Below are 24528 nucleotides of genomic sequence, written 5' to 3' on the forward strand. Positions count from 1 at the left end.
CTTCAAATGCCAGCTGAGTGCAACAACAAGAATAACCAAAGCACGTAATGGCTGTATTGTTATTAAACTGACAAATTCTGTGCAACAAAAAAGGCACTTGGGTACTTGAGGGTCAAAGGGTCCCATCCAGATTCATTACCTGTTCTTTTGAAATGGCACCCGGTCTGTCCCTACCCTTCATTAGTGATTAGGACACCTTTTAGCCTTTAACAATTGCCACCATAATTCTTTGAAAATACATTTTTAATGGTTTCCCTCCAAAGAGGAGACATCTTCTCTCTTCCCCTTTTTTTTCCAAAGACATGCACTTAGCAGCAAAGTAATTCACACTAAGCCTGAAATGTCACAGAAATGTGCGAGACAGTTGGCTCGTAGAAAGACTACCTCAGCCAATTAAAAGCCACTAGCTCACTATAAAAGCAGAGTGGCATAAACATAAGAATGGAGACGGTAGTGTAACCTCATTAACTTTGTCACACAATGTTTAAGCCACATTTTTCCTGTTGCTGTAACATAGGGCAGCGAGAAACGCTGCCTCGCTTGAAAAACTTTTACCGTTATCCTGGAATGAGAAGTCAAAAACAGAGCATGGCAATGATGGCATTGGTACGTTTTCCTGAAATTACTCTTTGCAAATGTGAATAATTGGCACAGGTCATTTGTCAACATACTCCAGTTTTCCTCTTTTTCATGTCTTTTACAGACATTCTCCAGTATTAACAGTATACATTAACTGATTCAGTCTTTTTCAGATTGTTTATTTTGCCGAGGATGTGTGAGAAGGCTACTTGTACCCATATCGTACCGTATGAATCTACAAATCAACCAACAAAGAAAAGAACAGGATGAAAGCACAACCTCATTGGCAGACACAATGACCCAAAACACGTTGGCATTAACTCAAAGACTGTAATGCCACTGGACTACAAAAACTTTTGAGTCATTCAAATAAGAAGCTCCATTCAGCAGGTTCATTTAGATTCATAAACCATACAGAGAAATAATAATTTAAACATTGAAATTCCACAAACTTATCCTTGAATGATTTGAATGTTTTGTTCTTTTTTGGTTTTCCATCACTCAAAAATGTTTTGCCTGTGACCAGTTTGTGTTGTTCTTTTAACTGCCGCCATGTGAATTCATTTTTTTATTTGTTGTGTTTGTTTTTGTATTACTTTTGTGTACATGTGTCTGTCTGTCCCCTCCACCAGACGTCCCCACCACCCTGCCTCCATCCACCACTCCCCCCCTACATCCCATCCCTCCAGATCCTACTGCACTATTAGGCACCCACGCCTCAGACCCCACAGTCATTGGCAACAGAGGTACAGTACTGCCCCTCGCGTCCTCCTCAGCATGCTCCTGTATATTCCCACTTCACTCGTGCTTTCATTTTTCTGTCTATCGACGTCTCTCTACTTCACTGCTTCAAGCTTCAGAGTACTTGACTCATGTGGACACTCTGGGAAGTAGAGACACTGCCAACTGGAAAAATGGACCAAACATAGCTTACTTCCTGGTCCAAAATTCTTCCCTGTCTTCTGATACTGCATTTTGCCTTCCTGTATGTTAATCTTTCTATCCTTGTAGGACTGTTAACGTAAACTGTGTGTGTTCGATAAACTTTCGAGACACTGATTTTCATTTCCATGTTTATATATCAGAAAATATTCAGATTTGACTCTACAACACACTGTGGGTCATTGTATTCAAAAAGAGTTTCGCTGTGCAAATGCTCGATTCACTGTCCCCTGGGCATTTGAAAGGTCATGTCCAACTCAAAATGTCTGGCCACTGGAGAAGTTTCATCATGACTCCTAATGCTGTGACAGAGAATCTTAGAGATTTCTAACATGCTGGAAGAGGGGGTTTTGATTGGGGGGGGGGGGGGGGGCAAGGTGATGTGGCTCCACTTATGTCGTCCATCTTTATATACGTTTTTTTTAGACAACATAGGAGCCACAATATTAACATTTTACTGCTACGACTGAGTAGTTACTATTTCCAGTATCTGTTTGTGATTATTATGAATGCTGTTTTCATAAACTTTTCAGCATTGTCCTGTAAGGTACATGAATAATAGGATGTCATCAATAGTAAAGATGATGGAGAAACGAGAGTTCTGGTTATGGATTCAAGCTTTAAAATCACTGATGGGCTGTGTAAATTATTTTGCCATCATCATCCTACACAGAAAGCACATTTTCTGGTCTCACCATTTGTGGGACATCTTTTCATTAAAGCGCCAGTCAACACAGTGGAGGTGGAGTTAAAGGATCCTTTACTCTTTCTTCTGATTGGTCACTGAGGAGTTCAAACCTTAAATCACATTCATGAGGTGCCAGGTAAATTCTGACGTAATTCCCCGTTGTTAGTTAGTTGAGTTGGTTTGAGAATCGGATGAAGACGCCTTCCTCTGGAAGTATTCCAGCATGTCCAATTTAATTGGATCTGTGATTAAAGGAGCTAGTTTGTAGTAAAAGAAGAGTGGTTTGGGCATCGAACCAAAATGCTTCTCTATGGAGGCAAATCCAACTGGGAGAAGTACGGAGCTGCCGAGCATGGCTGGAAAAAGAATGTTTGGGCATCACTTAAACTGGAATAAGTGGTAGCGAATAGAATGAACATCACAAACCTCTCAGAAGGTGTAGTTGCTCTGGTTTATTAACCTTTATCTCCAAAGGATTTCTGTAAAACATTTATTCATGGTCAATGTAGCCATTATGATATTTTACATAATTTATATGAGCTTTACTTTCATAATTTAGTGAGAAAAGAGTTTCCTCAGCAGCTGGAGAGAAAATGCTTAAATATTCCAATTACCTTCAGCCCATTTAGGAAGCCTTAGTGTGACAAAGTGGTACAGTTGCATATACCTACATATATACAAAGTAGAGAAAAGGAGAGGGATTCAACAGACTGATTTTTCCTCTTTTTTCTTAGTTATCTGTATTTTAAAGTTCTCCTGAGTAGCTTAATTTGTGTATCTTATCTCCTCACATAGAAGTGGCAGAGTTGACGCTAGGTTTTTTTTTTGCTCCCTTTCTCTTTTCCACTCAAGTTCATGATGCTCTACACTCACATTCATTCAAAATAATTCTATCTTATCATTTCCACTTTCTCTAAATTACTATCTTTAAAGTCCTTCAGATGTTGAGATTTGAGAGTGAGACTGGAAAAAGAAAAGGCAGAGAGGTTGACAGAAGTCTTAGTAGTTGAACAGCTCTTTATATTAGGCAGAGTCTTTGTGGTCATGAGCTCAGGGTTGTCGGAGAATTGATGGCACATGAGTGAAGAGTCACCCAGCCCGTATCCCATGCAGGCACCAAATGGGGTAAATCTCACAGCAGGAAAACGAGGACATGAAACAAGAAAAATAACAAAGAGTCCACATTTCTAACATCAGCACTCTTGACTCCCCCTCCCCTTGTCTTTCCTAACCTCACATCTCTCTGAAGACCCCCTTAGATAAGAGGCTTCCACACGTTGGATATTCCTCATCAGTTCCTCTCTGATGTCTGTTTGTGTAACACAGAGACACAGGAGGAGCTGAGCGTCTCAGTGTATCTTCGGGGAATCTAAATATCAGACTCCTTCACTGTGTCCCCAGTCACAGGATACTACACTATCTGCTTTCATGTGTCTGCTTGATTTATTACCAGGTCTTTTTGTGGGCTCTGGATGAAAGCAAACAACTGTGGAGCTGTAACAGCCCCATGATGTTTTGTCTCTTTAATGAAGTTGCCATGCATTAGAAGTACACTCTGTGGGTTCAGCACTATAGAGCCTGTATGCAGATTAAACACCTGATGAGCTCAGGTGCAGCCCTCTGATTTGTGGTTTGCAGATCAGTTGCATCTTTCCTCTTTTGCCTCCAACAAGAAAAAATGATTGGGCAGAGAAGATATGAGGAGGTGATTGTTACATTGGCAATATTGCAAATTTATATACTAGTGATTTTGAAGCTTTCAAAATCAACTTGTATTTGGTGTCGTCCTCTGAAACACTTGATAAAACTAAGCGACGTAGCTCTGAACTAAGTTTGTACTGTTGTTATTCTTTGTGTCCTTAATCTCCCACAGTGTTAAGATAATAGTCGTAATCGAGTTCCTCTGATATTGTGCTTTTTCAGTCAAAAGTGAGGTCTTTGGGCTTTGATCTCAGTAAGGCCTGTTACCATGACTACCACGGCCGGTCGGAAAGCAAGGTAATTTCACTGGACTACATCGTTTTCTCCAAGAGAAATATAAGACTGAACTACCACAAGGTCCAGTGACAAAATTATAGGTATACAAACTAGATATTGTATCGATTCGGTCTGAAATAATCTTTATTTAAATTTGAATAAATTTAAATTGAATAAAAGTATGATCCTTTCGTTTGATATTTGAAAGTAGGCCAGGGATTGTTTCGTCTCCAACGAAGACCAACAGTCTCCCAATAGGTCAAAAGTTTTATTTGAATCTGCACCAGATTCAAATGTGTTTTGTAGTTTATCGTGTAATTTTGCTTCCAAACAAACAAATGGACAGGGATGAAAACAGAACCTTCTTGGAGGAGGTAATAACCCTCCCGTTAATTGGAATATGATAAAATTTAAAAGAAATATGATATAACACTTTTGTTTAGTAGAAAATAAGCTAATCATTGGTTACTAATCAAACTTTATTCAAGTGGATGTTGAACTGAGCTTTGGACAGTTTTACATACATAGCAGTGCATTGATACTTCGTCTTCAAAGAAGTTAAAAATAACCTCAAATTCATCAACAAGCTATCAACCCACAGAATCCAACACTGACAGAAACAGTATTTGCATGACAAGTGCAAATTGGACAGGGAGCTGAAAAACAACTGCCCACACTCTTTCATTCTGTTCCTTCAATGAGTTGTTAGTTAATATTCTGGATTTACAAAAACGAGTTTGTAAGATACGGGAAGTGGAGTTTTTTTACAATGTGCTGAGACAATAATGGATATATTTGTCGGATTTTGCTGACACGGTTGTTCTACATATATGTTAAGTGGCCAATACAATAATGTTCCATTTAATGGAAGCATTTATTCGTTCTTGCAGGAATATTAAGGAATAAATAATTCATTTTGTAGACTTGTTGACCTTTGGAGTGGAGCTAATGTGCAGGTATGTGTGATTTTCCTGTTTTTCACCCAAACTGTCTGAAGCCGAGACTGATGCATAACTACAGAGTGTGATTCACTTTATTAATGAAGTGCTGGCAGGTATCCTCAACACACATACTGCTTCAATAGCCCAGCAAGCCTTAATGGCTATAATAACTCTTTTGCTAAGTATCAGAGGTCTATGCAATGTCATCAGACTACCCCCTCCCTTCTGCGAACACATACACACTCTCTCTCTTTCCCAACCACCTCGGAATTCTTTCAAATTTGCCAAATGCTTTTTCATGGCTTGCAAATTAGTTTTGACCTTGTGAAGCTGAAAGGTTGAATCGTGCACAAGAGTTTCTTTGGTGTTTAAAATATTTACAATTCACTTCTCATAATCAGCATTCGTGTGGCCAACCCCAGACCCTGTAGCCGCAGAAAAAGGGCTCACTGCAGAGAAGACAGCAATTATTCATGCCGGGTGTCTCTGCCTGCAGTGAAGACAGAAAAACTAAAATAATACACGTCTACACACTTGCATAGAAAAATGTGTCTTTTGTTCAGTCTGCTGCTTGTTCTCGATAACGGATAAAAGTTAAGAACTGCACTAACAACATTGAGACTCTTGATAAAAGTCTATTCCATGAACTTTTTATAATGACCGGTATCAGTACTTTTTTATAGCATCAAATACCTAGTTAAACCAAACATATAGAACAATGGATACTTGGACATATATCAGTGTGATAAATGTAAAATAAAACAAAAAAGTGGGCGGGTACTTTGATTTTTCTGTTTGTGTCCATTTAGATAATTAAGAAATCTAAAATAAATGACAAAAAAAGAAGAAGACAATACATTTGATCAAACCTGTATCAAATATAATAATACAACTTAACTTTTTGCTTTAAAATATTATGGACCTGAAATTTCAATGCTTCAGTCCCAAGATACATGAGAGTTTAAGGGCCATGGACAGGTAATGTTTCATGTCTTTAACCCAATGTTCACTTATTCAAGCTGCTTTAGGCTGAGGACGAACCTTTTGTGAAAACCCAATAAGTGAATGGACAATTTTCATCCCTTGGAGGGATTGGCAACGGCTTTATTCCATTGCTATTGATCTTGTGTTAAATGGAGGGTAGGGGTTAGGCCATGTGACGAGTGAAAAGATATATTTTCTTGAGGGCAAGTGTCCAGAGCGGCTGGATGGTAGCTGTGTTTAAACCAGAGAAGCTATGTTGGGGTTGCAGCATCCCCAGAGGGAGGGAGGGTTGGTGGTTAAATATTGAACAGTGCCGACCATCCTCTCTTTTTATCCCTCCCACTCCTCATTCCTCACACCATAAAGCCGAGAAGCACAGGAGAAATTAAAACATAATGCAAAGGTCTTTCCACTTATTGCAAGGTAAGCTTATTGATGACCTGTCACATTACTCGCTTTGGGGAAGAATTATGGCAACAATTTGGAATAAAGTGTAGAGCAGAAAAAGAGAAATCATTAGATCCCAAGGCTGGTGTTATGAATTACATATAATAGCAATTCTATTGTAAAATCTTAGTGGCAACGGACACTTTCAGCAGTCTTGAAGAAGCACATGCATGCATGCACATGAACACATGCACAAGGCGGTCTAATTTTCATTTGTTGACATGAAGTTTTATTCGCTGCTTTATTCATTTTTCTCCACTCGTCTCCCTCGGGGAACTGTTGTGGTGGCAACTTGCCTCCTCCAGTATCACTCATCTCTGTGTGGCTACTGTTCCTGCTGCTCTACTTCTGCCGTTGACTCACACAATGCAGCTCTCCAGAGCTAAAGCAGGTTGTGACAGAGAATTTTTTAAGAAAAAGCCGCAGCAACAGCACAGTCTTGGTTAAATCGTAGTAATGAAGTTACCTCCCTGCTTCATCCTTGGTTGTATTTTAATGCTATATTTGAGCGGTTATGCCTTTTGCAGAACAAAGGGTCTCTTTTAAAGATTGATTCTTGCGAGTGACTTAATGAATTCATGTGATTAATTATATTGCTTTGCTTATAACTTCATGTTGTCACACTGCTGACCACAATTTCTTTTCATTCTGGGAAGAGACAGGAAGATAGTGTCCAAGTCTACATGTTGATTATTGAACGACTAGCAGAAATAATGTCTTTCTCTGAATCTAATTAATCCACTGTGCCCCAGCAAGCAATAATACGCGAGGACACAGACGAACACAAACGTTTGTCTTTCTATGAAGGCATAAATATATGCACATGTGTCTTATACGGCCCTCTGCTGCAGCCTCCAGGGATTTTTTCATCTCTGTTGTAGAGACCACCATTAGATGTAGATCGGTGAGTTTCCATTCTCTGCCAAAGAAGCTGAGAATAATTGACTCATTGAACAAGGGAAGTCTGCTGGCACTTTCTCTCACTTCAATTTCTCTGTGTTTATCCATTTTGCGGCTGTAATTTTAACTGACCGTCACTACAGTGTCATGTTTATTTTCAACATTTAATGATAATGTGGAGTATTTTCAAATAAAAAGCTGGAACTGGGCGAAACAGGAAATTATGGATATTATTGTCCATTCATCTATATTATCCATCTTTAGCTATACCACTTATCCTTTGAGGGTTGACGCTCACAACAATGGCCAAAGGGCAACAACTGAGTCTCAAGTCCAGGGTTCTTTGCAGGGTCCAGGGTTTTTTGCAGGGTCCAGGGTCCAGGGTTGAGCTTCACCAAACTTTCAATAAACAGATGAACAGCTCTTAGTGCAGCAGAGATGGTGCAGTCCTGGTCTTTGGCTCAATTACTGCAGGTCACTTTCATAGTTTCAGAAAGAAAGCTGCAACCTGCCCTACCACAGGCCAAACAAACAACCCATTACATACAGGCAGGTTCAGCATGGCCACTAGTTAATTTAAAAATTATAATGTTATGATGAACTATTTCTCACTCTCACACACACACACTCGAAGATTCTCTGACCCATCCCACAGACACAAGGACACTGCAGCTCTGTGTTTAAGCTAGCTGCTGATTTATTGATCTGAGCAACTGAAGACATTGCTTCACAAAGCTTCATCTAAGATATAGAGAAGAAATCATGTAATCCCAAAGGAGAAACAGATGCTTGTAGGGCATGAATTTCATATAAAAACTATTCAATACAGAGGGAAATGTTAGAGAGGCAGAAATATATATATTAACTGCAGTATATAAATACCATTTGACTATAGCTTGCCGAAAGTATTTAACACTGCGTCTGATCTGTTCAAATTTTTTGAAAGTGCAGAGGATGGTTTCCTCTCAGGCCCGAGAGATGCTGTAACAATATTTTAAAGAGGAGGAGACGTTGCTTCTGAAGTTTTTCTGAGATTGGCAGGAAATACAGTGTTTGAAGAATGAGCTAAGGGCACATATTCAATATTCAGTACATACATAAAGGAAGTTACTCAAACCTTTTAGTGCTTTGACTGTTCAGCCACTCCACTCCCAGCTTCCCCTCTTATAGATTTCCCATTTACTTTTTTATACAAAGATCAGGAAACTACCTAGTGTGTAAATTTGCAGGTATCACGGTCAGATCAGCATGACATGGAAGTGGTGGGGAAAAAAGGGGGAAAGCGATTTTTCTTTAGGGTTATCATTTCTCTCCAGCTGAGCTGTAGATTGAATTAAATTTATGACTTTTCACTCATAATTATTCCTTTGCACATAATTGAATTGTTTGGTGAGTCACATTTCAGTCATGACCAGTCTGGCAAAAAATGTTCAGCAGCCATGACCCATGCTTTTACCTTGCTGTATAGGATGCTGGCGTTCTTTCCAGAAATGTGATGATCTGATTATGTCATCCAGTCTGACCAGATACAATCGCTGTGTCCTAATGCAGGGGCTGACTCCTTCATAGGACCATCTAATTTTGGTTCAGCTGTCATGGTCTGCGCTGCCCTCAAAGACCACCTTCTTCGTGGGCCATGTAGGCCGCTGCACCTGACTTTACTGCTGTTGCCTAGCTACACAGCTAGAAAGTTTTAATGATCCTTGTTTCCAAAACATAAACCTTGATACTTAAATTTAAAAGTGTCAGCATCAGACATCTTGTTGCTTGCCGCTGCCATTATCTCTTTTTAAAAAGCAGTTTGTTACCAAAGCGCAATGTGTCCTGGGATAGGTTGGCCTAAAAAATATCAACCCGTTGGAGGACACATCTGTCAGCCACAATTGGAAGGGCTTTTGAAATGGGACAACATAGTTGTTCCACTGTGATGCAATCCTTCTTCAAATGCAGCTTCGGAAAGAGCTGGCCCCTGAATTGGGAAACACATTATGGCTTTATTTTTTGACTATATTTTATATTCTATATTCTTCCATTTCGAGTCTTCACACAGTCTTGAAACCCCCCCACGGTATTACCATCACATCTCCTTTCACAGTAAGCCCATATGGAGCTAGCATCAGTGAAACAGATCAGATGAGGAGTTAGTTGGGCAGTTAAACAGTAACACTCAGTCTCAGTCTGGCCAAGCAGTGGCTCACAGAAGCCCTGAACCCCTTTAATTTATTAAACAAGCCCCAATCGCAAGGCCAGACGACAAGGAGAGCGTTATAAATATTAAAAGAGGAGTTTGCTCTGCCACGCTCACATATTAAATCACACAGAGAAGAATGTATGTGCCCTTATTAAAAGATAATGTGTTCTGGAGCCATAAAAATATATCCCTCTCCTCCTTGTCTTGCTCCAGCTGAAATTTCAACCTTTTCCTTTATATCAATCTCTATTTTTTCGTTTGCTTTCCCTCTGTGTCTCGGTGCACCCTCGCTGTGGTGTAGCAGTGGATTAGAAGAGAATACACAAGAACACAATACATAAGCCATGTTAAGCACTCGAAGGCCAAGGCACTCAAGCTAAGTGTATTTACACTGTGTATGTTATGTAATGACAATAGGTCACTGGCTTCTGTTGTTTCACAAACCAAGTAAAATGAAAATGTATTTATTAATAACCCCATTTTAGCTTGAAAAATATGTGATATTTATAATAAATAAACACACATATATATATATGACACAGAACATTAAACAGGAGCTTTTTTGATTTATTTAAGTTAACTTACTTACTCCTCTCTTTTTCTCTTCTTGCTGAGCAGACCTGTCTTCGTAGTCCAAGATTTTTCATTGTACCGTTCACCCTGTGTTAACTTGAAAAATAAATAAAACTTGACCTTACACTTGAAGTGTCAGAAAACAATGCGTAATGCATTTTCAGTACAACCTGGTTTAGGTCCAAAAATTTTATTTTTTTAATCTTGCTTCGGAAAGATGTTTGGAACTCTTAACATTTTAATACTGAGGCAATGCAAGCAGGGATATTAGGGTACGTCTGCATTTGTTTGTTTGTCAGCTGGATTATGCAAAAGTCGAGTCATAGCCCAAGGACAAACTCATCAAATTGTGCTGGATCAGGGGGCTTTAACATTGCAGGTTAAGGACCTGTTTATATTTTCCTCAATTTCCTAGAGAATAATTCATGGATCTTGATTTAAAAAATCAAGCATTTTTAGGGAACTGATACTAATGAGTGTGTGAAATTTGGTGCAGATTCAAAAATAAAAAATTGGATCTAATGAATTTACATTTGGTTTCATAAGGAAAGAGTTGAGCCTTGACGGAGGTATATGCTCAACTCAGGGCCACTCTAGTTGAAGCTGAATTTAAGAGGTAGTTAATAGTTGACAATAGTGTTTTGGGATTATTATGATTTTTAGAAATGAGCTTGTCTTGAATTTCAAATTGCTCTGTTAAAGTTAGTGATGTGTTTTTCTTTAGGTTAATGATATCCCTTGTTCTCCATGACGGTTTCCATTCTTTTTAATCTCATTAAGTTTTGCTGGTGCCAGAGTGCTAATGGTAAGTCATCATCTTATTAATAAAATTGTTAACTAGATCATCACAGGAGGGAGGAAGGATCTGCGGGGTCATGTTAATAATACGATTTATCAAATGTTCCAGCAACTTCAGATAATGTTTCCTGACAACCCGCTCAGTAACAAAGCTACATAATGATAACAATGCAGGGGGAAAACGCAGCAGCTTAATTACAGAGGATCAATCCTCAGACCATGAGTAATAATTAGATCCAATGTGTGGCCACTGTTGTGAGGCGCCCTCTTAACGTGTTAGATAAAATCAATGGAGCTCAGAAAATTTAGCAACTTATCAGCTTTAGAGTCGGCCATGTCATCCACGTGTAGATTAAACGTTTTTTTTGTTTCTACAGTTCAGAGCCTCCGAAGAAATAGAAGCAGTCAGGCCACAATTATACCATTCCATGTCAGCCCCAATAACTCCAACATGGAGGTGGTGTCATAATAAAAACAGCGTGTTAGTTTTAGGAATTAGTTCATTACAACAAATTTCTTACAGTGATCAAACAAGTGCCAAACAAGTCAATTTCCATCATCCAGGCTTTTAATGGTATCAGGATCAAATTATTTCTACTTATACCACTAATTGGTTTTACTGGTGTGTGATGGATGGATGCTGAACTCTGCCTGGAGTCACAGTACCGATGAATTAGCAATGCAGAGTCATGGCAAGAGAAAAACAAAACAAAACATTCAAATACACCACAGAACGTTTTTAAAACCACCACTGCAGCATAATCAGCTTCCCAGCCATTGATCTTTAAGCTCAGTATGGGGTTAACAATTTCCACTTTGATAGTAAATAACTTTATATATAAACTAATTCTGCTGGAGCTGTGGGGATATTACAAAGTAGTAGCATATATCATAAGATGTTATTTTAATGACATTAAATCTTCTTCACGTCCTGATAGCCATCAATAGATAAAGTTGTCTGAAAAAAAGAAAACAGACCGGTGTCTGTTACCCTCGCCCATCCATTCAGACCAAATGAAATGATTGGTTGGCGTGCCTGTCTGTCATTAACCTGCCTGCCTGTGCACCCCATGCCCATGACCGGAGTCTTCAGCCGGATAGACCGATGCTGCTGAAGCAGAGACGTTAACTAAAAAGTTAGTCAAGGAAAAGCCAACTTCTAGCAGTTGTCATGAAGTGAGCGTTCATGTGTTTTGTGGGAGTAGCTTGACGAGAGGGCCGATGGGAGGGTGTGGGTTCCATCGGTTGCAGTTTTTCATATTGTAGCCTTTGCTTTCTTCTCCAGGATTACCAACCCTAGCTTTGAGGTCCCTGTTGTGAGTCATACCAACTGAGTGGCTATGTTCCATGAAGGGAAAAGCTGCATTTCTTTTAGAGCGAGCTTTCTATTGTTCTCAGAAGACTGATTTTCAGTGTCGTTTTCCTTCAAGGTCAAAAGTGATGCAGTAGCTCTGAATCGAACATGTCATAGAGGTGTTGGGGAGTTGGCTTACAGCCCAACCACTTGGACATGACACCAGCATATTGCATGTGCAATGTGTAGCATCCGGTAGAAGAGTGAGGAGTTGTTTGTGCCAGCACTGGGTTGTAACAACTAAACTAAAGCACAGACAGACAGTGGGTGTGTATGTTGACATCCTGACAGGTAGAGGTGAAGAGACACAGCCATGTGTGAATCTAAACGCCTGAGTCCTCGGCGTGCTGGGCAGCGCCGGGGGGAACGTTCCTCTACTCTCCGCTCCACTGACCAAGCAGTGCCGCAGCACAGTGAACCCACGCCACGCATGTCTGCATGTATGAGTGCGTGAGTATGAGTGTGTATTTGTCCACATGGACGCAGCGAAGCATGGCGGCCTGGTCAATCAGACCACGGAGACTTATGGGGCGAGAGCGAGCCAGCTGTTCTCGGCCACATGGGCGGACTCTGGAATGAAAAGGAGAATACTGAAGAGGAAAAGTGGCGATGTACTACGTGGGCTGTGTCTAAACCAGCCTTCTCTCACTGCCTCTACCCCACTCTGAAATGTTAACCACCGTGAGCCCCACACAGACATAAAAAAACATAGTGACACTGGTGCTCAGAGGAGGATAATGAGACGAGTGCTAATTTCTCAGGTGTCACGGACTGATATGAATAATACAAGTTATTCCATCACCCATCTCCCCCATCGCTGTCACTGTCAACTTTTTTTAGATCCTTCCACAGTGTCAGTGTCAGTCTCACACCCTCACTCTTACCTTGAATAGCCTGAAAGTCAGGGAAGTGACTAATAAAATATAATAAGCTTTTGATGCAGTAAAGGGAAACCTTTGATGAGTTTTTTTTTCGCCATGAGGCGTGAACAAGCTAATAACGCTGTCTATGCTCTCACATGACTATTACAATCATTTCTACTGCTCTTCCAACGGCGAGGGACCAGTACCAACTCTCTAACACCTAATTCATTTCCCTAACAACAATCCCTCTCGCCAGGAAAACAGAAGAAGATTGATCTTTCCATTTTTATTTTCCATTTGATGATTTATTTACTGTGTACTACTCCTCCACTGCTGCCCTCGTTTGCATGTTGGGGACTCTGCGCGGGTGGTCCTGAATTATTCACCTCTTTATTCCAACTCCCGTCTTTTATTCTCTCTACCTTTCATTTTGCAGGGCGAATGCGCGCCTGCCTGTAGCCGCTCTCTGTGTCAATGTGTTGTCCGTCTCTCTGCCTCACTCTCTCTCTCTCCATTATTATTCTCAGTGTGCAAGGCAGTTCAGCTCCGGCGGCATGATGTGAATGGAGAGAGGGGAATGACAGCAGCTCAAAACAATCATTAGATCAGGAACAAGCTGGGAGTAATCTTCTGCTTCCTCCTTGCTCTGTTTTGTATTACCTGCCTCTCGCTGCCTCTCTGCCCTCACTCCCTCACCTCACCAGCCGATGCCGTCATCCTCTCTTTGTTTCTCTCTGTGTGTCTCTCCTCAGATCCCAACGCTCTGGGGCAGCACGGCACTGACCATGCCTTGATCGGAGGAGTGGTGGCCGTTGTGGTCTTCGTCACCTTGTGTTTAATCATTGTTCTGGGAAGATACCTGGCCAGGCATAAAGGTAAATCCACAGTGGAGCAGACCTGAGTCTCTCGAGGCTCAAGAAACCAGCGGAGCACGTCCTACTTAGAAACCAGAGATCCACACCCAACTGACAAATGTCTGACATACCCGCAGTGGAGAAGAAGGCTTGAGTCATGCACATATAAGAAGCTCTGATGCCAGGTGCCATTATGTGCAGCATACATCATTATATAGGACATAGTTATTTAGGTTTTTCATATTTTTAAACAATGCAGAAATGCCATTGGCAAGAGAGAGAGGGCTACTAATCTTACTCTAAATGCATGTTATTGTGTTTTAGGTCAAAATGGGTCCACCATCATCCCAGAGTCATAACTCAAATAAACAAACACATTCAATACATGTTTATTTGATCCAGTGCTGTGCTGTCTGAGGTCATTATTTTTAATGTCCATTGTGAAAATACGTGTCTATAAAGCTGCTTTCGGTCACGCACTGAGCTCCTGGTATTTTTTTTTTATTATCCAGAGGGGCTGTATGTGAGAACACAGTTGTCCAAGTTAGTTGCTCTGGACATTCTCTGGAGTTTTTCCATTGCCATCCCCTCTGGTGTAATATCCAGAGAATGTCTCAGTGAGCACATGTGAGAATACAGCAGGAAAATGTCCAGAGGATTCATCTTGAGCCAGTCGATGTTTCAAACATGGAGCAGATTCAAAGCTGAAAAACCAAAACTAAAAAAGCCAGAAATGCCATACACGTAGAGGTAAAAGAGAGGAGAGAGTGGATTTTATACATCATGTATGAATCCAACTGTCCACATATTTTCTGGATCTCATGTCTAAAATGGCTTTGACTGTTTAATCCTTATAACTTATTCGAGACACTATTATTGTTATCAATTTTCCAAAATATAAAATAATTCAGTGAATAATGTCATTGAATTATTATATGAGTTATTAGTTGCAGCCTTAATACTGTCTCAATGAATCAACTGTGATATTAAAAGGTGATTTATAAGGTCAGAAAGTCCCTGTAACATATTGTAGTTCAACTCATGTCCAGTGACACCATGGAATTTGTGACATATGACTTAATTGGCTTAAACATTCAGCATCTCTGCAAAGAGAGAGAGAGATGAATAAAAAAAAAACATGGCTTCAAAGTCCATTGTCAGTTTTCAGGCCTAATGCTACAAAATGGAGTTCTTACCTGGAGAGCTGCATCACATTATTTGGACATGATACTGAGTTACACACACACATACACACACACCTGCTTTATTAACACACTCATCGCTATCTTAGCTCCTCCTCGTTCTCTATATGAATAATGGAACATTACTGATGTTGTCTTCAGATGTGTTTTTCGCCTCAGGCAGCAAACACCACGCAGGGCTGCTCTGTATTTGTTATCCTTGATACAGATTTGTTTTTTTCGTTTCCTCAGGAACATACTTGACAAACGAAGCCAAAGGAGCGGACGATGCGCCCGACGCCGACACAGCCATCATCAACGCTGAGGGCAACCATGCACATGCAGAAGAAAAGAAAGAATACTTCATTTAGACTGCAGGGGGAGCTATGCAGCTCTCTCTTTCTCCCGCTTTTCCTCTTTCGGTCTCTGTATCTCTTTTTCTCTCTTTCTGTCTTGGCCCCTTTTCTTCTTCTCCACCTCTGACCACTGCCCCGTCGCAACCACCAGGAACCTGCAGGCAGTCCACAGATAGAGAAGTTCCCTGAGTGTTATTGCCTTTTTGTTGAGTCAATTTCTTTCGCTTACACCTTGTCCTTTATTTCTGTCTGTTTCTTTTGACAGCCAGTTTTCGCAGGCAGCTCCACCGTCGCTGCCAAAGTTTCACCCTTTGTCACATTTTTCCTCATCTCTTGACATGAATTCCTGGAAATCTGTGTATCTGCCATGACTGCTTCTTACGTGTCCCCTCGTACGTCCTTCCCTCCCGAGCAGACATCCAAACACACGTAAAATCCCCTTTGTTCACACACACACACACACACACACACACACACACACACACACACACACACACACACACACGTCCACAGACACATATCATGTTTCACATCAACACGGTGCCTAAAAATACAGACGCCATTGAACTTCTGTCAATGCCTTCATGTATCGTCTGTCGGTAGCAATGTAAATGCTTCTTCGATGGTTCACCAGACCATCATTTCATTGCTTAACTCACAGCTTTTGATTATGCATTGCATCTTTTTATTTGAATGAAGATCTGTGCTGTTTTTACGCCTTATACATGTCTATCACACTGAATATGGTACTTTTAGACGCTCCACCTCCGCCGCCCCCCTGACCCCATCCCCTCTAAATCGACTTTGTAATTAAACAGTTGACCCTTGTAAGATAAGAAGAAGGTTTTGTGTGACACTGTAGTGAGGTTTGTCAGATGCGTGTATAATATGATTTTCATTCTTAGGGTAGGGTTAATAAAAAGGTATTGTTGGTATTGTTTAGAGCAGAGAATACACACCAAAAATATATGAAGGATACTAGACGAAGCATTCCATCAAATAAACTCAATCAACTATATATATTAAAAAAAAAAACATTCGCTAAATCTGCTGTCGCTATGTACTTTTGTCTGTATATTCCTGCACTGTCCAGGCTGCAGTTTAGCGAAAACATCTTCAGTGTCCTCTTGACAGCTTAACAGTAGTTTGTTGTTCACATCAAGGGTTCAGGTGTATCAATCTCCTCTCTAAAAGCTGTACAAATTGTACAAATTGTTTTGGAGTGAGTTTAGCTTTTCACTTTTGAAGACTTGTTTTTGTTAATGTGACAATTTTGTAAGCCTGAAGGACCCCATGAAATGTGAGGTGAACCATCTAGAGATAATACAGGCTGAAGAACACAATCCCAGGATGTGCAGGAGTGTTGATGTTGAATAAAAGCTAGGGTTGGTAATCATGGACAAGCTAGCAAGAGCAGGCTAATGCAACTGATCCTTTCCACCCCCTCTCATCTGCCCTAACGTTTACCACAGAATTCAATCCATGGCGGTAACGGGTGTACACGTGCACACGCACGAAGGTCATTCTCACGCGCAACAGATTCCGAGTGACAGGTACACAGACTAAAGAGTGATAAATTCTTGTTTGAGAGAAAGATCTACATTGCAGATGTCTGCGTGGATGGTAAAAATGTTATGGACCATAGTGCAAGCATGAGGCACGAGTGAGCATGCATCAAATTGCGCTGCACACACAAAGTTACAGATCTCTTATGTTATTATTAGAAAAAACCTTTTGGTTCATTATGAAAATGTGGCGTGAGAAATTAGAAGATGACGGGCTGCCAGTTTAGATATTTAATGGAAACACTGCATCTAAGCTGCACCCCCAATACATGAACACGCACTGCCGGACAACTGTTAGAAGCCCCTGTCTCCATCACTCCCTAACCTTTAGCCTGTCTGCCTCAGTGGCATATGTCTCTCACGCTAAAGACTCCAGTCCCTAATGAAATTGTCGTGTTTATTAAGGATATTGTAATTTCAGTATTTTTAGATGTTGATTTCCATTTCATGGGGTCTTCAGCTAAAAGAAAGAAAAAGGAAAGAAAAAGTAGTGTTGCTGAGTGTTGGGTCATAGATGTGCAGGGGCCTCCTTTCCAAAACTAGAAACTGAAGAGAAAACAGAGAAGCACAAATGTCTGAATGAGTAACAGTGATACTTTTACTACAACTCTAATGGAATGGGTCATGGAAAGATGACAAGGCTGTTTGATTTAGTTCTGATCATTTATTTTAGTTCATACAGTGCATCTTTTTTATAAGTGTAAGCTAAATCATGTTTTTTTTTAATTGAAAAAAAATAATGTTTTTAATATTTTTGGTTGAAGTGGTTTTTAGCTCCCTGCTGTATATTGTGTCTGCTAAAAATGTGGTTGATTGTGAAAATTGCTGTTCTGGATTCTGGATTTCCGTATTCCTTCAAATTTGTATATTAGCCACCTTAATCAGTTTTCTTAATTTTTTTCATGTTTCATTGCATAATCCTTATTAGAAATCTTTTCAAAGAAATGTATTTTTGTTTGGCACAAGGCATGTATATAATGTGTGAGAACTAAAGTTTCGTAATACACATTAGCATGTTTTTGTTTGGTTCTTTATCATCATTAATTTATTGGAGCTGACGTCATATATAAGCGAGAACCACAATGTGAGTGTATTTGTAACTTTGGAGAACGGTGGCTTCTTGTGTTTGTGGCATGCTCTCACAGGTGCTGCACATTTTAAAGGATGGTGTTTTAGAAAATATGATTAACCAAAAAAAAGAAAATCAGTGAAATGTGGAAAAAAATTGTGTCCAGTGCAGTGGACTTTTGTCCACAGAAGAAAACCTGCATCTGTTTGTACTTAAATACTTAAAATGCAAATTGGAAATGGAAACATATTGAAAGAAGGATGAAGTTGCACACAAACAAAGATAAAAAACCTAACATGATATATCTGAGGAAGCCGTTTGTTTTCCTTGTCCCAGTTCTGCGTCTTTCATCACTTTGCAGGAATTCGGCTGATTTACACTCCTGTGCCACGAGTGATAAACACTTTGGCCTCTGAAATTAAAGACCTAAATGCGAGGCGCTAATTTTAAGGGAGCAAATTATTACCAAGGGCGATAAAAAAAAACGTGGGTCCAGCTGTCTCCAATTCAGTGGCCAATTTACAACATTATGCAAATGAGGTCAGCGAGTAAGCTCTTGCTCCGTGTGTTTGAACCCGAGTGGCACCGGAGCAAATCAAGAGTCCTGAGTCATTTGATCCATCAGTAAAGTTTTATATCACGTCTGTATAGATACATCTATCACAACGATGCGATGTCTTCTTTTCTTTTGTGTCTTAAATTCACATTTTTCACCGTTGCTTTACGTCTGAGTTAGGAGAGCAGCCGAATGGACTTGTTGATTGTGACGTCAGAGGAACAGGAAGTTTTGTATTTAATGAACACTCACAAATAACCAGGTCTGCAGTGATGAAATGAAACAGGTGCCATTTACTGACATTATGCACCCTGACTAATTTGATGGGTATTCTTTAGTAGTGAAATTTGTTTCTTTCTGAAATCCCTTTGTAAATATGTGTTTTCACATGACAGTGATGAGACCAAACCTGAATCTTTTTATTTTGAACCGCCTGGCACGCACCATCCATATATTTTACTATGATAGAATCTACTGTAGTTCTGTCACATCTTGGGGTCAGTTATTCATCATGTTTCCTTGCTGACGTGAGTTCAAACTAAGCTTTAAACTTGTTGCCTCATTGATTTCCTCTGTGTATCTGTTAGAACATCGTGGGCCTCTAATTTCTTCCCAGCGGCGAGACGGTGGCAGCACTGACTCAGTCACGCTGGCATTTTTATTGGGCACGAGTTTGTTCTTTAGACTCGTCTCAGGTTAATTTCCTGCTTCCAAATGAAGCCACTTTCTTCAGCTGAATGTGGGAGTGACACAGATAAGGTTTCTGCAGATTGAGCCGTGCACACCGGCATTTCTAAACACAGTCTTGAATACACATAACACATCTTTTAAAGCAGTTTGTAATGATAATTGATTCATAGGTTATGTGGTATTAATAGATATTTCTATTTTGGCGAATTAAAAGCTGCCGTCACCATACAGCTGCAGGAATCATGTGCATGCTCCAGGCAACAGACAACAACAATGAAAATTAATTTTGTTATAGTACAAGTCGGTGTCATAGTGCACTGATATCCTCACCTTGTATAATGATTTACTTTTATCTAAAGAATGTGCTGCTTTGTTTATTTGTGCCTTGCGACTGCAGCTCTGGTTTGCACCTTTCTTCTCCTCCCCCCTGTCTGCCGTTTTAAGAGCGACAGGATGAGCTGGTGTGATAATTGAAGCTTGTCCAAACTCTACTTTGCTGATGCTGCGATGTGTATTCATCCTGCAGGAGCACATCTGCTCCCAAAATATCGGAGTCAGTCAGGGACACACATAAGTGCGATCGGCTCCAGAGTTTGCACCAGCGCCTGCTCTTGTTCCCAGTTTGAGGAAATTAGAGGCCCATATCAACTCCACTCAGAATCCCTGAGTGTAGAGGGATGCATGTGGATGTATTGGCCATTGTTTCTCTTTAACTGTACTAGTTCTACATTTTATTTTACCTCATGCTTTTAATGGTTCTGTTCAGTGCTGATATCATGACATGGCTCATTCCCGTCCTGTCTCTGACCTGTCATATGTCTCTGCTGTACAGTTCGGCTTTAGCACACTGCAATATTGACACTAGAATCAATCAGCCCCCAATCTCCATATTGTCACAATGATGACATGATTATATGTTTCCTTTTTTTTGCATCTCAGGAATATTTTTCATTCAGAGATTTAGTTTTATTGTTTTAGCTAGAGGGTTCTGTGGGCAGTTGTCCCTCTGCTCGTCCCTGTGATGCTGACACCACCGTGTATTTCTTGACTTTAAGATCATCACGATGTTAATAAAGATTATTCAGTGATTCTTCAGTAAATCTGTCATTGGGAAAATTAAGACTCAAGAAGCATTTTTTTTTTATATGACCGCCGACTTGAAATACTGAGATTTAGAAATATGCTGCAAATGATCACGAGTTTCGTTAACGATAGGAGTTGTGTTTCCACACGATGTTAGCTGATTTTAGCTTATGGTATGTAAGCAGTTCAATGCTGTTGTCCTCTTGTTTCTTCTTTTTTTCTTGTAGCGACACACATCTTTATGTACATGGGTTTTTAGATGGAAGGAGTTGTAGTGCACTATCACTCACTGAATATAAAATATCCACAGTAAAGTTCAGGATTAGAGCTATAGACACGTTAGTTCAGCTTCTGATGTACCTTTGGTGAAATAAGAGGGTTTTCATATCAAGCTGTACTAAGAGGGCTTGACTCGATATATAGCACCATGACGGAGGTGTTTTTTCTCCCATTATCTGTGGGATTTATGATGTTTAATTTAGAGGTTCGTTCTCATGTATAAAATGGAACTTGTTGAATAAATAGTTGCCAAAACATTTGTGCAGGCCTGATTCTATTTTTTTTCTTCTTCTACCTCAGTGTTTCTGAGCCGATGCAACACAAACACTGCACCTTTGTCTGAGTTCACAAGGATGCATGCACACACACGGAGAACACTCTGATAAAAACAGAGGCGAAGTTGTGCACAGAGACATGTTCATGAATTTTTACTAACAAGAATAATTCATTGTAACAGACGTCTCTGTTCACCTCGGGCCCCTGCAGTGACACACAGTATTGCGGGGTACTGACTTTTGTTACTGTTTGCAGACTCACAGATATACACATACAATACTGCAGTTCAGCCATCGTCTGGCTGCCTCCTCACACGTAGCTGTCCCAGCACGCTACTGCTGATAAAGGGGAGAGAGTCATTAAGTAACACAGAGCACCTGTGCACCCATTGACTCTCACCCTGGCACCAATCCCCGTACCACATCTCCACCTTCTCCCTCCTGCAGCCGACACTGATCATACCCCACTACCACATTCATGTTGTGTATTACCTCTGTAGTCTGTGATGGTGGTGCCACCTGATGATACTCTCCAGTCTTTCAGCCACTGTTTTTCTGTATTAGTTGATGGTTCACACGAGGCTGAAACAGCAGCTCTACCTGTGATACACAATATAAGAAGTTAAAAGTAGCCTCAGTGAATCAAGATTCAGTGACGAGAGAAAAAGAGGGGGAACACACAGTAAAGTGTATGTTGCTGCGGGCACTTGCAGACCGCAGAGCTTGAAAAACACTTAGTCTTACTCAACTTGGAGAAGATGGTTTCTGAAAGTTTGTGTCAAGGGTCACTTCATGAATGAACCCTTGCTTATTATTTGAGATCCACTCGACATCAACTGTATATGTATTCATCTGTAAAGGCTGCTCGTCCTCATGGTCAGATGTAGTGGCTCTAGATATGGCAAAGTGATAAATGTAAGTTTCAATAGTTCTATAACAAGTATCGTCTCTGCAAGACTTTAAATCGCCCACGGCAGAGAGACTCAATTTGCATGTGTTATTATAGTATAATAGGATCTACAGTTTGTATTCACTATTCACAAGCCATTTGCTCTTGTGGTCAGATTTAAGGTATTGGCTCTGGATGTGACCATGCCGCCGGGGGTTAAGTGAAAATCCTTTAAATCTTGACGGTGCAACTTCCATCATTTCTGCTCCACCCGCATCAGAATGATGCATGAAGTTGAAAAAAAAAAAAAAAGATGGAGCACATGAAGAGGGATATGAGAATGTGAAAAGGGAGAGACTAAGAGGAGGTGTGGATGTGGCTGAGCCTGATCGACAGGAGGGAGAGGTATTCACCCTTTTCAGTGAGTCAGAAGATGATGACTGAGGGGGGAATTAGGTAATGGCAATAAGACGTCATGTTCGACTGAAGAAAGCAGCTGCAATCAGCCCACCTGTCAGGAATAAACACAGCCTGGAGACGCTGGAGTTTCTGCAGCTGAGGCGTGATTCTTCTGATGAAAAGTGAGGGGTCGGGGAAAAAACTCAATTACCACCACATCAATCAGAGCCACCGTGTGAACTGGGATGGGGAGGTCAAGGAAGATCAGACAGAAATTGATAATAATGCAATTTATTTTTTCATTCCTTCCTTATACTGTCAAGCACATGTTGCAGCCATCAGTCCCCAAAGTGTTTGTTTCTCCTTGAGGGGAAAACTTTCCCAAATTCACCCAAAGTTTTTTCGTCTACATTGTTTCGTTAGATGGTGAAGAAGAGTAACAGGCAGATGGCTGTGGGTGCGATGACAGGCAGTAACGGATTTGAGGCTATGCAAAGATTAAAAAGGATATAGTCCAGTGAGCTGTCACACAAACCAAACCCACCACTGTATTTCTCTAGGTTTATACTCACCTTGATGATATGTTCGTAGTTGCATGGCTAATCACGTTCGAAATATAAAACATATTCATGTCTATAGAAAGGCAACAATAAAACACTTCAAACTCATTACTGAGAAAACCAAAAGCCTTGGAGCTACCGTTTAGACTTTTCTCCCAATTCATGCTTTCTAAGCTTTTTAGTTTTTCTCTTGCTCTCAGTTATTTTACTTTCTGTGATAAAAATTTGATTTGTCAGTAGGTTTCTCACAGAAAAGAGGATGAGGAGACTTCTCTGAAAACTCTTTTTATCTAAGGAAACAAATGGTAGTTTTGGCTCAACATTGGATGACCCTGCATTGAACTTTGTACAAAGTGATTTGCGTCAAGCTCCAGAACAGAAAAGGCACACAGAGAATGTTATACTGAATTGAAGAGGGTGATACAATATCTTGGCTTGTACTGGCTGGTTTTGTGCTGCCTGTTTAAAATTTGCTGAGGGAATATTGATTGATCATTTCATGGTTAAAAGATAGAATAGTCCACCTCTTTACCAAACAGCAGCACGACAAGTCAGACATGTTCAGACCAAAGCAAATTTCCAACATGAACTTGATGTCCTGACAAAAGTGACTGTTGCTGTATGTTGGCACCCGGGCTGCATGATACTACCTGCTATCTAGTAAATTGAGGAAGTTGGACCTAATAAGTTCTTCACTTCAGCCATAGTTGACAACAGACAAAAAGGGCGGAGAGCAATAGTTTCTGTTCTTGTCCTTCTTCTAGGTAGAGAAACGGAGAACATCCGCGGGTTATGTTTACTCGCGTTAGGGAACGGTCACACACAGCAGTGGCAAACCTTCACCTCCTGTTCACGTCCATTCTGTGCGAGCGACGTGGAGAATGAAATATTTTCTTACTGCAACAAAGCAAAACAACGTGGCTTCACATGGAATTCAACTTTGGCAAACTTTAACGTGATATTCGCCTGGATTCGAGTATGAGTGACTCGTGCAAGTAACACAAATGCAATCAAACTCACACAAGTGCCACATCACAAAAATGGGCTTCTTATTTGGTCTGAACACTAAGTCCTAAAATCAGAACATAATCCTCAGGTTTTAATGGAATCTAACTGCATAAATTTTCACTTTTGGAAAGAAAAAAGAGAAAACTTTGGGATTTAGAATGAAGGATACAGATGGATGTGCTGTGAAAAGAGAGAGAAGTGAAAAGTTGCTTCTCTTTATTTTTGAAGGCACTTGCACAAAGGTCTGTTTAAGATGAATGGTGACCCTCCACCTGCAGACTTACACACACACACACACACACACACACACACACACACACACACACACACACACTCACACTCACACCTACACTTCGCTAAGTGTCACTTTCTGAATGTGCCACGGAGCTGAGCCTCACACCTGCCCAGTGCTGTCAGTCTGCCAGCTGTGAGAGCCGGGGCTGTCTCCGAGGTATCGGTCGCTCCATATGCAAATACATTCCTCTTCTTTATGATGCGGATTCACTTGCCCATATCTCCGGTCGCCT

General features: G+C 40.5%; 1 protein-coding gene across 3 annotated transcripts in view; it reads left to right on the forward strand.

The window, feature by feature from the left end:
* Positions 1-21129, forward strand: part of cadm2a (cell adhesion molecule 2a) — a 199988-nt gene extending 178859 nt beyond the window's left edge. For 2 of the 3 annotated variants that reach the window (XM_020086031.2, XM_020086032.2), the window contains 3 exons: positions 1212-1325; positions 13990-14112; positions 15525-21129. In XM_020086031.2, coding sequence (XP_019941590.2) covers positions 1212-1325; positions 13990-14112; positions 15525-15643 — 356 coding nt within the window. In that variant the 3' untranslated portion in view covers positions 15644-21129. The remainder of the gene's footprint in view (positions 1-1211; positions 1326-13989; positions 14113-15524) is intronic. The other variant, XM_020086033.2, reaches the window with a different exon arrangement.
* Positions 21130-24528: the final 3399 nt, after the last annotated feature.

This window comes from Paralichthys olivaceus, chromosome 15 (genome assembly GCF_024713975.1).
Source record: "Paralichthys olivaceus isolate ysfri-2021 chromosome 15, ASM2471397v2, whole genome shotgun sequence".
Classification (NCBI taxonomy): Eukaryota; Metazoa; Chordata; class Actinopteri; order Pleuronectiformes; family Paralichthyidae; genus Paralichthys; species Paralichthys olivaceus.